A 15696-nucleotide genomic window follows, 5' to 3' on the forward strand; every position below is an offset into this window, starting at 1 on the left:
AACATAATAAAATCTCAGATTGAATGCATGATCTACCCTTCTCACTTCACAGACACTACTCAGAATAAAACTATGTGTTTGCTCTTATTCAGTTACTTCAATCAAAAAATTATATTATTTCTTAATCCTTTTTCTGACCCTCACACTCTCCTCCCTCTTCCTCAGCAAGACCTCTCTGGTCTGTCTGAACCCAACTACTGTTACAACTTCTGATACAACCACCCTCATCCAAACCATATCACTTCCCTTAGGCTAATTAGTCTCTCCTCCCTCCCTTTATTCTCTTATGGTCCATTTTTCATAAAGTAATTAGATATTTTTAAAAGATAAAACTGATAGTGTCACTTTTCTGTTTAAAACTCACTTCAGTTTTTAATTTCTGTATACTGACTATCCCATACACAGAAGTCTTAATAACACCATACTGAATGAGCTCTGTTTCATGAAAATATATGCTTAGTAACTCAAACACATCAAACCCCAAATGGGGTTAAGGGTCTCAGTGAGAAGAGGATGTCAAGGTGAGATAAGGGGAAATGTGTCTGCTATGAGTGGGCACCGATGAGGGTTAAGAAGAGGCTTTGGGTTTCACATGGACTGCTACTACTCAATGGCTCCAGAGCCTTGAATATGTCTTTTGAGCAAGTCAATAAGCTTTCTATTTTACACATTTGAGCCAGACGTGCAGGCCAATGTAATTTAACTGAGCAATGAGAAAGCTCATGACAGCACTTACAGGCCTGCTGAAATCAATAAACCCAGGGACTGAGAGTTCTGTGTTTCTCCAGCAACCCCACAGGCCATGTTGTCTGGGAGTGAATGGTCTAAGGAAGAAGAATGGGAGATAAGGGAATAATTGTTTGACTCCTTATTAACCAAGGAAACACAACAAGGCATATTTTTTCTTCCACGCAAAATCATACAAAATCCTCTCTTTATTAAATATACATTATTTACAGTGTAAATCTTTCTTCTGTACAACAGTAACCATAGAAAACAAAGAAATCTAAGGCTAACTTTTATTTTTTTTCTCATACAGTGTATTAAGACATGGTACATGGTCTATAAAACTGGTGGAATGAGGCAACATCACTTGGATATCTGTTTTGAAAACAAAACAAAACAAAAAAAGAGATCAAAAGGAAAAGCTAAACTCAGGCAGATCTACAAAGGGAGATGACCTGTTGTGTGCTTTGTTGTAATAAAATGTCTGATACATATATTTTTGGGGGGAAGTTATTTTGCATTTTATTGTTTAATTATTAATATTAATTTCCCTATTCCTTCTCATTCCTCAAAAAGGACTACAGACCAGAGTGATATGTACCTCCCATCTAAAACGGACACTGATCTATCAAAGGGATCAGCAAACTACAGCCTGTAGATTAAATCCGACCCATTGCCTACTTTTTATAAATAAAGGTTTACTGAAGCATAGCCATGTCCCTTTGTCTACATATGGCTACCTTTCTGCTATAACAGCAGAAGTGAGTAGTTGCAACAGAGATTGTCTGTTCTACAAAGCCTAAAATATTGACTAAATAGCTCTCTATAGAAAAATTTTGCTAGCTTCTTACCTATGATATCATAGAGGCAGACCTTCATTCCCCTCAGCCTTCACACCTGTGCCCATTGACAACTGTGCACCTCTTTTATCCCTTCCAGTTTACTGATGAAAGTGTTGGTCTAAGATAGCACAGAGTGTCAGGAAGCCATGACACTACCATGTTCGGAAGGAAACAATTCTTGGTGTTGGACCTCACTAAACACAAAGTCATTCTGAAAATACAACTGTATTGTTTTAAGCAAGGTTTGTTGTTTTTGTGTGAGTGTGTAAGGCAGGATAAGGTTATACAGGTTGACACTGTCATTCAAAGAGAAGAAAGTATGTTAATATTTTATGTAAAGCCTTGGGATGGGGTTAACCATAATGGAAAAGTATGACTAGGTAGATATCTATTAATATTGCTCATTAAAGTTTCACTGAAAGTTCCTTCTTATGGGCTTTCCAGAGAGCTCACAGAGAAATACAATGCTTATTTTGCCTACACAGAACCTTTAACATGTGCTCTGAGACTATTCCGGTATCTCAGACATGGAAGAATATGATGCTAATCAAAATAAGATCAGATTTAATCTCTAAAACAATTAGCTTCACATTTGGTCATGGTGTAGGACTATTCTCCTAATTTTACACTGCTATTTGCAAAAGGTTCCCTGTGTCACCAGGGAGGATTGAGGAAAACATTATTCTCAGATACTATTAGAATGTGGGACCCTCGGAGTAGTCACTTTCAGGAATGGAGTGTCATGCTTTTCTGTCATTATAACATGATTATGAATTTCAGAACCTCAGGGCTTCCATCAATGGGGCTTCCAATTCAGGATAGGGGACTTTCTGACCATTTCTCTTCTTTAAAGTTGTATTCGGGTGCTCAGTCTGGACACGTTAGATCACTATGATGATAGCTCTAAAGATCTTGCAGAAATTCTGATGAAAATACTATCTTAAAAAAATATGTCATTGGAATAGGGCTGGGAAAGGTCAAAAATGTCATGTGAAGCAGATTAAAAAATTCTTCATGTGAAGCCCAGGATGTTGCCTCTTTCACTAATATTTAAAATGATGATAAAAATGCACTGAAAAGACTCCTGAGTTAGGAGCCAGGAAAGTGGGAAGAGCTGTTGCCATTGATCCATGGTGGCATCAATGGCCCTCCTCACCTGAAACAGCTACCAGCTTTTGCCACACATTGCTCCTTAACATGTTCCCAGCAGGTATGGTCATAACACCAAAAAAGTTTTCTTACTCCTTTCTCATGTCTACTTATCCACTTTGTAGACTATAAACACTACAAAAGACAGACGACTACCTTACAAAGTACAATATTTCACTAAAAAAGTGTGCTTTTTTTTTTGTTCTTTCTCAGAGTACCCTAATGCAGAAAAAGAGAGAAAAATTACTTAGAATAACAAACTAGTTAAATATTAAGACCTTGATGGTTTCAAATAATGTCAACTTAAAAAAGAATGTGTCTCTCCCTACTAAACAGATATGCATATAGAATATCCTGAAGAAAGCTTGAATAGCAGCCCTATTTTTAGAAAGTGTTGGTATATGTGTATATTCGCACTTTTTATTATTTCTAGGAAGTTCAATTATATAGAATTTTTGAAAGCACAATAAAAGCTAAGGACAACCAAAATCTGCAAACCAGATGGTTTAACAAGTGTGTGGGTGAGGGTATGGGAGGAAAGGTTAAGAACAACCCAAGAACAAAGTATGGAAGTAATTCAATTACATTTCATGTCTTTTGGAGAAAATATTTTCAAACTGCATGAGAGACATGAAATAGCACTCAGTTATCCTCCGAGGATTCTGAAGGTTTTGAGTTTTCCTGTAACTTTTTCCATTAATCACCTTTGCATCTTCAGGAACAAAGGAGCCTCTTTACTTTTTGGGTCTATTTGCAACTGCTAGGACAACTGAAAACTAAGTGCATCCAATCATTTAAGTTAAGGGAAAATAAATAGCAGAGTGATACACAATTTCTTAAATTTCCCTGTGCAGGCTGATATTGTAAGGTAGTTTTGTTGGGTTGTAGCTATGGGAGAATTCAAAGGAAGCCAGGGTGTTGGTGAAAAGACTGTCATGCTTTTTTATAAGAAATAATTCAAAAGGCCTGATTCCTCTCTCCCTGCACATCTTGGGGAAGACTCTCTGCTTAAAGCCTCTCAGTGTTGTCCCTGAAATTGAATCAGCTTTGTGCAGAGAAAAGACATGTTTAAGTTTCAGGATTGAAAACATTTGGCCAGAACACAGAGGTGAGACCTCATTAAGATGGACAACAACTGTTCTTAGTTATTTACTCAAATTTATACTTCATCTAGTTTTCAAAGAGCTTTCTAAGTAGAGTCAAATGGCTCATCAGGACAAAAGAAGGTGTTAGGAGGTGCTGGAGCACAACAAATACCCCTTAAGAACATTTGGAAGAGCAATGGCATGCAATGGGTCATAACAGGATAGTAAGAAAGAACTGAGAAAAGAGGAAGAGGAGAGAAGAAGTGGAGATTTTTGTTTCCTACTGCAAAGGGGGTCCCTAAATTGTCACTTATGACTGATTGATGGGAATGGGGGTTTTCAGAACCGTACAACCAGAAGTGAAACAAGAATAGAGGGAATTCATCCTCCCAAATATATTTTAGAGACAGGAACATTTATTCTTGCTGTCCCTAAAGATTCAGTCTACCTCTCTCTGTAGAAACATACTTGCATTGATATGTATTTGGCTTGAGGAGAAAAAAGAAAAACCCAGCTTACTGAAGATGAAAATAATAAACAAAAAAATTATAAACATTTTCCCAAAATTTGTATTTTTAAGACTCTAGCAAGGGCTTTATAAAAATTGTGCACGACCTTTTCTCTATATTTTATAGCATTTTATGCACACCCTATTATGACAGTATATACCTATTACCACAAAACATGCTAGACTTTAGGCTCCCCAAGGGCAAGAACAAGGTGTATTTTATATTTGATAACCCATGTCTACCATAGCCCCTGGGGTTACAGGACACTCAATAAATACTTCATGAATGAATAAAGAGAGAAGAGAACAATCTATTCCTTTTATTCTGGTCTTGCTCCTATTACCTTGTGGTGGGCATGGGTCTGACAAACAGTGGAAGCTGGGTTAGTACTATCTCTGGTATTACTAAAGAGAATAAAACCTGTTTTAAAAGTCAGCCTCAGGATCCTTAAAATAAATCTCTCATATGCAGTTGAGAGTGAATAGAAGAGGCTAAGTTATTCATAAAAATATATTTAGAGAAGTAACATATCTCTAATTCTCAGATGAATTCTCATAGAAACCATGGCAATCTAACTGATTGATACAATGATTGATGCAGTGGATGTTAAATGTATTTTATGGTAAATGGATGTACTATTGCTTGCATAAATCGATTTGTTTGGTGTAAGGATATCAATGAAATAGCCCCCTTAGAATGTAAAATTGCACAGGTATTTTTGGTTTTCCTGTAAAGTGACCACATTTGATTAAATCTTTGTGTAAACAGCAATTAACAAAGACCGAAGGTTAATGTTGAGGATTATGTCAATCCAGTTGGCCAGCGCATGCATTCAGAAAACATGATTACTGAAGCTGTAAAGGTGGTTAAAGAGGGATTAGAAGGCTTTCAAGAACTTTTTTTAGAGAATAATGGTTCAAGGATTCAAACAGTCACACAATTAAAAAATTACACAATACTACATGGATTGTGGTACCACTGAGAAAAACACAGGCAGAGTTAGCACTTATTTCTTACTGAAAATTCTATTCTCTTTGGAGGGTGCAGCTCATTTGCTTTCATACACATCTAGTGAAAGAGTGGTTGTTGAGTTTATGAAATAATCCAACCCTGTAAAAATAATTCTTATGTGCCCCTGAGACTCTTATAACAGTGGCATGCAGATGGTACTTTCTTGTCATTTGTCTTTAAGTCTTTGATACGTAGTATGTAGTATATATAGTCTACATATGCAGGGAGGTATGCTGGCAGGTTCTCTAGTGCACATGTGGTAAGGATGGAACATAAGAAATTCTCAACTTACAGAACTACTTATGAGTATATATATGTAGATGAGAAAAATAAATGCTCTATGTTGGTCTTTCTAATCCTCCATTTCTTCTTTCAGCTCTATATTCACAAAGTACAGTCCTTGTTTTTTGCAGCTTTATTACTCACACCTTCCATTTCCTTTCCATTTCATTATTAGAGAGGCTTCAGGTTAAACCCACTACACTTCATAGAGTCTTTTATCTCAGGGGACAAATGACTATGTAGCTAAGTAAATGGCTGCTTTATACAGACTTTTATAGAAATAGAAAATTCAAAAGTGAAAGTGAAGATGGGAGAGAATAGGGCAGGAGAACCAGTATTTATAGGTCTTTCCTCCTATTAATTGGTCATTCATTTATTAAAGCTAGAAGGAAAAAATTGTGCCTTTGTTAGAATCACATTACGATAAATTTACTAGGAAAAGTATATAATGGAAACAATAGAATGATTAAGTAACTATTCAGAAAAAAATTAATGGAGAGCATGTATAATTAGAACATCTTAAAGTTGAGAAATATGATTACAAACTACATTCTTACACCTTATTTTCTGAAAGCAGAGCCTGAAATGGGCTTGAGATTGGATGAAGCTAATGCATTCCTCATGGGGATCCCCCTCATGCAGGATAGCATTAAATACTCAGAGGCGACAGACACACTGGGGAAAAGATAGAATGCTAACTGTCAGGGCTGGTGAACAGCAGAACAGCAATGTGGTAACTGTTTCCCAAATCCAAGCTGTCTTTCAAAGAGAATCAGCAAGTACTTTCCACTTCTGTAGATCATTATATTGGCATTCCCAGCATAATGAAGCATTTATATGGTCTTCCCTTATCTTTTTCTCCAAGACAGCCCAGAGAAAAAGGGTGAGTCACATTGTTATAGCAAAATCATCAGGATTCTCACAACTACCTGGTGGATGAGCTCAAGATGACTTCTTGAAGGAATGATTGTGTTTCTTTAATGCTTTGTTATCAAAGAGTCAAAGACTAGGAAGTCTGTCACCGCATCATCTGGTAGTTTATGCCTGCAAGAAGATGTGTATGTGTGTGTGTGTATGTGCACATGTGCACACATATGCCTTTATATACATAGGATATAACAGATTTGAAAATGTGATGTGCTCTAGGGCCTATAAACTCCAAAGTTAAGCAGTGAGTGTTTGTTGTAGCTAACCATACCCCGTCTGTCAGCCAATCCTAAACATCCTAGGAGATTGCTTGATGAGCAGAGATGGATCATTGTGTCTGCTCAGAAATATTAAATCTGCATTCATTTTCTTCACCAGATCTTTAGTGAGTGGATGGAAAGGAAGATTTCTATTTGGTGTTTCTCTTCTTTCATGCAGTCCTTTTTTTTTTCCAGCTGAATCAAGGTGGCTTAAGCTGTTCCATGGAACCAGGTACTATTTTAGACTGTCACTTGAATTTTTAATGCTTCCACTATATACCAGTATATAATAATCCCAGGAATAACCTAGCTAACATATCTTGTGAAATTGGGAGAGGCATTTTGAAGTTATAGAACTACTACTTCCTGGCAGCACTCTTTTTCCTCCTAGTTTTAAGCTACTGTTTTCATGCTTCCTAAAAGTTAGGCTTGAATATGTTGTTTGAAATTATCAGTCCTTTTGAGAGTGGTAATACAGAAGCACAGTAATAACTCACTAAAATTAGGAAGCCTATATTTGAAAATACTCAGGGGATAAGAGCCAGGATGAAAAAGTTATGAGATTGGTCAATGGCATTCTTATGGTAAGGAAAATGAACACAAAACAGACCTCTCTTGTTCTTTTTAAAGTGCCACTGAAGTAAACCAGTCCCCTAGCATCTTCTTTCCTTCCTGAGTTCCCTGGTAGGAATGGACTTGAGATGGGAGAGGATGTCAAAAATGACTGATAATGCCTGGGTCACTGAGCTCATGTTTAAAGTAAATCTATGAGACTGAATGACAGCAGAACTGAAGAGTGCATTTTAGAAAATGGAATACAGATTTGAATATACACCTGTGCACATATGTGCCTCTTTCTTGTCTAGAATAATAAAGTTATTTTTTGAGTGATCATTATCAACAAAATAGATTTGTGAAAAAGGAAGACAGGGGCCCTGGCAGCCTGGTCTTCTGGGCTGAGCCAAGAAGGTAAATACTGTGGTAAATGTTCCAGAAATAAATAGGGAACAAATGAGAGAAAGAAAATGACCATAATTAAGAGACAGGAGAAAGAGAAGAAAAACTTAACAACAAAAGAGTATTAGTTGACCCTGCAGATTTTCAAATGAAATATTCCCGCTTACACTCGCTCACTGCATTTTGCAAATCAATGTCATTTCTAAAGGAACTGTCCAAGTTTGCTGGGTATTCCTTCTCCTTTATCTGGTTATTACGATGTGACTGCTTATGCTGGTAAAGGAACCGGGTCATGATGCCGACGATGGAGAAGATGATGAATATCACCACTGCAATTACTCCTGTTTAGAAAGGGGATAAATGAGAGAAAGACATTATCACCGATTGTCCAATGTGGAGAGATGATTCAGTCTAGACAAGGAAGCCACTTAGAGGAAAAAGAAAACAGAACAAAAGGAAACAAAACAAAACAAAAAGAACAAAATAAACAACAGAAATAAAGACCAACTGAAATACCTTCAGTCTTCAATTATAAAAAAATTTCCTCTTCCAGACTAAAGAGGAAACCCAATTTAAATCAGAGACTGTATTTAATGGAATAAGAATGCCACCAAATAAGTATTTAATCAGATAAGCAAGAGATTTCTTATTACATTTCTCTAAAATCTGCTTTAGAGATTGTGTCAGAATCATTTGTAATTAGCACTTTTTTTGTAACTTTGTAAACAGGCATTTTTGAACTACTTTAGCATCCTAGAAAAGAATATTTAATCATCTCACATTGCAATAATTCTCTCCTGATGTAAAGGTGTTTATGGTATATGTCTGCTTTTCTAAAGTGTTTTACTAATAGTGAAATGTTTTCCAAACATTTAAGGCATTCTTATACTGCTCTGCACACCCGTTAGACATAAGTTAGCTCAGAGGTGATATGCTTCTGTCCTCTAGTAATGCAAAGCCAGCTGAAATGAAAGTTTTGGCCTAAGTGTGTCAGGCTCCCCTACTTTGATTGTATGTGACTTTGGTGGACCTTCTCTGGCAAGTCATCCTTGTTAACCCCTAAGGTCTTATTTCGACCTTTGCCAGGAAGGCTCATGGGATATGAAGAGCAAAGTCAGTAGAGGACATTCAAAATGTGGATATTACCACTTTTAAAAGGGAGAATGCATCTGCACAGGAATGTAGGTTTCTCAACAATAAAATACTTGAAATCTATTTGTTGTATTCAAAATTTATTATTAATATTGCATTAATATTATTACTAATATTATAAAAATATTAGTATATATTCTACTGTAGAATGGATATTGAGAAAAGTTTTTTACAAAGTTACTCTTGAACACCCTGCATTGTGATTTATATAAGCATGAACTTTAGAAAGTCAAAGGTCCTGATTAAGTTTGCTTACCTTTTAAAATAAAACATTATGTAGTATTTTATTAAACTATTTTAGAACAAAACAGAGTAAAACCTTCTAAGTTAATAAACCTATGAATAAACTGGGTTGTAGTGAGTGACTCCCAGGAATGGTCTGTAGCTTTAAGAGATGAAATACAGAACTGGTTTCTCCTCCTTCAGCATGCGAAATATTCAGAGCTGTAGGCTGTGCTAACTTCTGGGAATTTTCCCCTGGGGTTGGGATGACTTTCCTACTCTTAAAGATACTTACAAAAGTATGTACCTAGGTAGGGAAAAAATCAGCAGTCACAAAATACTTTTCTCCACTTGTCAAATGAGAAATTAATTATAAAAAGAGAAACAGGCACCAAACTCATCCCTATATTTCTCGATGCCAAAATAGAATCAAGTTGTATTCTTTTCCTTGAAGCAGAAATTCAGGTCAGGTATTTTAAGAATTTCCTTAAGGAAATGCCGGGTTTTCTTTCCTTACAGTCTTAGTGAGATGGTACATCTTTGTGCTCCCATGGCTATTTGTACTCCCTCCCCAAAACACTACTCGTTCAATTGCCTGTTTACTCAGCCAGACCCCCACCAGACCATGGGTTCTTTGAAAGCAGCGCCCATATCTTTCATCTTCACATTTTTACACTGAGCACAAACCCTGACCCAAAGTTGGGGTCATTAAATAAAAGTTAAATTAATGGATACTGCTAACTTTTAAAGAACTCCGTTTTTCTGCCAGAAAGCAGGGATGGGGGCAACTGCTAGGATTGTGATCTTCAAATGGAAATGAATTTAGTCTCTCATAGGCATCTTACATTAAACAAGGTTTGGGAGGCATTCTGTGTTACAAGGCCCAGACAGAAAAATCAAGACTGCAGGAGGCTCCAGAAGACTTATGCACAGTCAAAGGGGTAGTCAGGCCAGCAGGCAGTGAGAAAGCGACAGAGCAAGGGAGGTAGGGAGCTGAGCACACAGAAGAGTGGATGAGATCTGCATCTGTATTATAAATGCTGCTGGATTCAAAACTGCAATCTGGGGGCTTCACCTAGCTCATTAGTTCCAACTCCACTCACTTATGGGGAAAACCCAAAAGGATGCAGCTTCACTCTCCTGTCTGCACCCAATGTGGAACTTTCCCACATGTAGTTTTATTAATTTACCTTACTTGTATCTTAGAAAAAAACAACATTTGGAAGAGATGAACACAATGCACACTGCCTGTCTCTAAGTAAATTATCCAGTTGTTGATTTATTATTCGGCTGCCTGGTAGATGGGGGTGGGATGCATCCATGGAGCGTCAGGTGCTGGGGGAACAGGTAATTTTTTGATCATACAGCATATATAACTATTCATGAAAAGGCTCATAGTCTGGCAGATAACATGGGGTCCTGGCTGCTGGATGGCCATAATTAAGGAAGGATTCAGTTAAACTTTTCCAGAGTACCGAGTTATTTATATCTTTTCTGCTTTCATCAACAAATGGTTTACCTCCAATGACGGCCGAGTCACTTCGAACTGCATTGGTGAGTGGTTCTCGCTCATCTGTTTTCCCAAATGGATCTGAAAGAAGTAAGAGACAGGACACTGCACTCCTAACTCAAAGTCCTGGGAGGAGAGCTACCATAAGGAGTTTAGATGACACACCTGAGGATTAGACCAGGTGCCCTCAAATGTTTGTGAGTTGGGATTTTGGAAAAAAAACAAACTTTCATTCACAAACATTCACAAAAAACAGCATTTGAAGTACACTATTTATACCCCATGTTAATTTCTATGTAAGTTGTAAGGTTAAGGATTGAAAAAGAAGATGGTAGTACCCTGTCCATGTCTGCTGTGGCCTACAGCTTACCTCTTGGCTTACCCTCTGTGTTTTGCTGGGCAATCCCTATGAGTGACAATGGTGTCTAACCTCAAGCACACACGCTCCTCTGCTTCTGCTGCAAGAGGGCATTGACTTATTGACAAGAAGGGACAAAATTTTTGAAGAATGAACACTCCCAAAAATTCTCCCTAAAGAGAGAGGGATTTTACTTTATATACATTCACATACATAGTATAATGAAAAGTGCATCACATTTAAAAGCATATAGATATGGGTTTGAGTCATTGCTCTGCCACTTGCTTTGGTGACATTGAACTAGATACATTTTTAACTGATCCACAAATGCATTAATAGGTGGTAATAATACCTATACATATGCATATAGTGCACATGAAATTTTCAGAACATATAGCACCCATCATTATTATTGTTTTATCATTTAATCCTTAGGAAAAAACTATAGCAAGAATATTGTTTTTCTTGTTTCACATATAAGGATATGTGAATATAAGGATATGTAATATAAGGATATTAGATTGAAGCCATTAAATAATTTATTCAAAGTTCTATATTTAATTTATGGCAGATCTAGAATTAAATGAAGGCTAGTCCATTGTCATGTTCATATTCTTTCTATTGTATCTTATTACTGCAAGAAAACACCAAGATTGGAGATGAACAGGCAGCAGAACTCAATCCCCTTTCTTTGTTCATAATTAATAACTTATTTGGCAGTAAGTTAAAACAAATCCTGGGAACATGTCAAGACACCTGGGATGACCGTGATGAAGAAAAGACAAAAAAGCTACTTTATGGTAAAATAGAAGATACAGGGATGTAAGTGCTATGGGACTTTTCTACTATTAAAAGAGGTGGATTTAATCACATGACTTACATTAGTCATAAAACAGCTTGTCTTTCTGAACCCTAAACTCATCAATCCTTAGAGACGTAATCATTCAAACAGTAGGGCCTACGTATATTTATATAGCAATATATGAAAATGCGCATTTAGTCCCAACTACTCATTATATTAAGAGTAGAGCTATATAAAATGTATATATGAAAATCACCCATGAAAAATCAGTCATAATTCTTAACCCTCTGTATTCATGCAAGTTAAGGATTTGAGTAATATTAGTCTTTAATCTGGAAGCTTCTTGAAGACATTAAAATAGTCCTACTGGAAGTAAGGACTATTACTGGACTGGAAGTAAGTTCCATTAGGTATTCTTGTGTACCTGATGAAGAATGCACTGTGGTCACTGCATTCACATCCAGATCCATCATAGAGCCACAGCTGGATTCTGTCAATGTCCCTTGGATTTTCACAGGTGCAATGGTTGCATGGCGCAGAGCTGCCTTCAGTGGTGATATATGGTTGTACTGGACTGAAGACAGACACCCAACAAAACCTAGGGTGTTTGCTTTAGCAACTTCAGAATCTATTCCAAGGTTCTCTGCAACATGAAAGACAATCACCATTTTTTTTTCAAAAAAAAAAAAAAAAACTATGCTCTGTATTCTCTTTTAAACAGGGTTTAAAATTACAGAAGTTACCTTTACTTTCTTTCTTTTTTTTTTTGTGATTTTCCCCCAGTGGTTTTAGGTATTCTGTTTGTTTATTATTGTTCAAGTACAGTTGTTACCTTATTTTTGAATAACAGAAATCATTCTCTATCTCTTTTCATCTCCTTTTCCCAAACTTTGCCACCACTGCAAGTATCAATAGATCAACTACATATCATTAAAAAACTGCTAGGGCCACTTTAACTTTGAAATAATCTTTCAAACTTTAAAATTTTTAGTCACATATTTTATGAAATATAACAAAGGCAATAAATATTTTTTTACACTATAGATGTTTTATAGAATTTATATCATTATCTCCATCACTGTTTATCAGTGAATGCTCGTGATTAGTTCAAACACACTACAAAGCTCATTACAACATTTAGTTCAAACATAGAGAAGGAAATAAATAAAAAGAAGGGGACAGAGAAATCATAAGAAGGGGAACCCAAAAATCCTGGAACTTATTTATAAAAAGTTGTATATTTATTCTTACATGTTTAAACTTCAGACATCTTCAAAATATTCTCTATTTGATGCAATACACCTACTGAGATATTTTTTCCCAATTCTCAAAACAGTTTCTTAACCTGTCGATTTTGATGCCTTTTCGTGCTTCTGCTGTTTTTTTATTTTTTTTCTCCACCTCTTCCACGTCAGCAAAACAATTCCCTTTGAAGATTTTTTTTCATCCAGGGAAACAAAAACAAGTTACTCAGGGTGAGATCAGATAAATAGGTAGAGTGGGGCACAGGGATCATGCTGTTTTTGTTCAAAAACTGCTGAACACTTAGCACCGTGTGGGCTGGTGTGCTCATAAATCAGCCATCATAAAATGGTAAAACATGTTGAAAGAGTCTTCAAGAAATTCTTTGAAGCTGAATGCAGCCTCTCACAACACCACCAGCTGGTACACTTATAGAGATGTGTTCCTAGAATACTCACCTAGCGGGGAGAAGCATGTAGTACAGGGACCCACCTTCAAAAAGATAATTCCATTTTGCGGGGTCCCCCTCATATATAGAACTACAAAAGAACCTGAATAGAAACTCAGATCTTGAAAAAGAAGAAAATTGGACGAATCACACTACCTAATATCAAATTATACTATCAGGCCATAGTAAGTAAAACAGCGTGATATTGGCATACAAACAGACATACGGATCAATATATAGAGAGCTCCCTTTCACTTTTTAGGACCTTTGTAATTACACTAGGACCACCCATATAACCTGAGATGATTGCCCTATTTTAAGGCTGACTGATTTTTGTTTGCAAAGTTAACTCCTCTTAGATGCTTAGCTTAACAATTCACAGGTTCTGGGAGTTAGGACTTGATTTTGGGAAACACTCAACCAAAAGTAGTTTATGCTTTTCTTCTTTCTTACAAACCATTTCTTAGCTAATTTATGTATAAATACTCTATTAGAATGTTTTTGAGAGATTTTTAAGAAGGCAGCCTACCTTAGATAGAGAGTTTGGCATTTCAAACCATAAAACCTTTGGTTCAAATTTAAACTTTGACAAATGACCTGTACATCTTTTAACTTTTCTAAGTGTCTGTGTCTCCAGTAAATTTTTGATGATAATAGAATATAATTGGAGGCAATTGTGAGGGAAATAAAAAAGGTATTTTTCAAACAATGCATAGTAGGTATTCAATCGATGGTGAATAGTGTTTGAAACTTTTAATTATTTTAGCAATTTCTCCATACTACATTAGTTAGTAAGGTTATAAAATTCAAAAATAATTTTCAACCATTCTAAGTTTTTTGCCCTGTATCTTTGTAAGAATAAAAAAATATTATATTAAGCCTCATACTGAGAGTATTTTCTCTTATCAGGATTTCATGTTCTCTTCATTTCTCTTTAGAAACATATCAAAATTTTCATCCTTGTTATACAGCCAGAATAAATACACTTCCTTAGAGACAGGACTTTATTAGAAACAGTTCTTTCTCTAAGGAGAGAATGTCATATTCTGGCATTTCCACTGATTTATTCATGCACCTATTCTTGTACTTGGAACTTGTATTGATGGGAGTCACTATAGAGATGACCTCCAAAAACCTTGGCAACAGTATGGGCTTCTTTCTGACTAAGCTCTGGAAATGAGATCTGGCACTTTTAACTTACATCCTCAAGGTATAGCTACAATGGCATGTCATTTCCACCGCTCCCAAATACGACAATGAAAAATCTTCAAGCCAGTTTAGACTTCCCTTTCTTGTCCTTGGCTTCTTCCTCTAAATTCTCCAGATCTGTAACTCTACCCCTTGATAACTGTTAATCAGTAGCTAATTTGCATTGTGAATTACAGCTTATTGCAGCTTATTGCAGAAGTCTTATTGACTTCTGGTGCCATTCAGTAAAGAGAGACCAATCTTAAAGGTTTTTGCTATTGAAGAATGTTGCATAACACTATTTAGTAAGTGTCTTATGAGATAAAGTCTTTTTAAGCTTACAATAAGAAATAAACATATGTGGTTCTTCCATTAGTAACAAATATGCACCACCACTGTAGAATATTCACATCTCTATTGAATTTTCAATATTATTACTCAAAAAGTTCTCAGAGAACTTTGTATTACATTAAAATGCATTTCTGAATTAATTTTATAGTTTTTAGGTTACAAATGCATTAGGTTCATAAGGAACAAGACGAGAGGACTATTGTATGTGCTGAGCTAAAAAGTGAATATGGAAGACAAACGATAATGAATGTGGCTACTCAGAAGTGGTAAATGAGGATGTAAACAAGGCCTCACCACCAGAAAATACCACTGTTCTGTTTTTCACTCTTCCCAATATTTTCTGCTAACATATAAAAATTCCCAACCACTCAAGGAGAATTACTAGATTTCACCACATAATATGTGCCACCATTGTGAGAAACTATAAGTATCTTACAGAGAAAACCTATAAAATTTTTTAGTTGAAATTGATGGAATTTCTCTCTGTTGACATGCTTTATAAAATAATAGACAGTGGGATTTTCATATATAGTAGCCTGTATTATGTTTGGGTATATTCCCTCTATTCCCACTTTGCTGAGAGTTTTATCATAAATGGGTGCTGGATTTTATCAAAATCTTTTTCTGCATCTATTGATATAATCATTTTTTTAATCCTTCAGTTTGTTTATGTGG

The 15696-nt window shown here is 36.0% G+C and overlaps 1 protein-coding gene across 2 annotated transcripts in view; it reads right to left on the reverse strand.

The window, feature by feature from the left end:
* Positions 1 to 7892: 7892 nt before the first annotated feature.
* The window catches only part of CNTNAP5 (contactin associated protein family member 5), a 1056232-nt gene continuing 1048428 nt past the window's right edge, over positions 7893 to 15696 (reverse strand). For both annotated transcript variants that reach the window (XM_054575031.1, XM_054575030.1), the window contains exons 22-24: positions 12217 to 12435; positions 10642 to 10713; positions 7893 to 8089 (exon numbers count right to left, since the gene is read on the reverse strand). In XM_054575031.1, the coding sequence (XP_054431006.1) occupies positions 7893 to 8089; positions 10642 to 10713; positions 12217 to 12435 (488 nt within the window). The remainder of the gene's footprint in view (positions 8090 to 10641; positions 10714 to 12216; positions 12436 to 15696) is intronic.

Source organism: Pteronotus mesoamericanus, unplaced genomic scaffold, assembly GCF_021234165.1.
Source record: "Pteronotus mesoamericanus isolate MK-2021 breed Mesoamerican mustached bat unplaced genomic scaffold, CSHL_Meso_final contig_27, whole genome shotgun sequence".
NCBI classification, from domain to species: domain Eukaryota; kingdom Metazoa; phylum Chordata; class Mammalia; order Chiroptera; family Mormoopidae; genus Pteronotus; species Pteronotus mesoamericanus.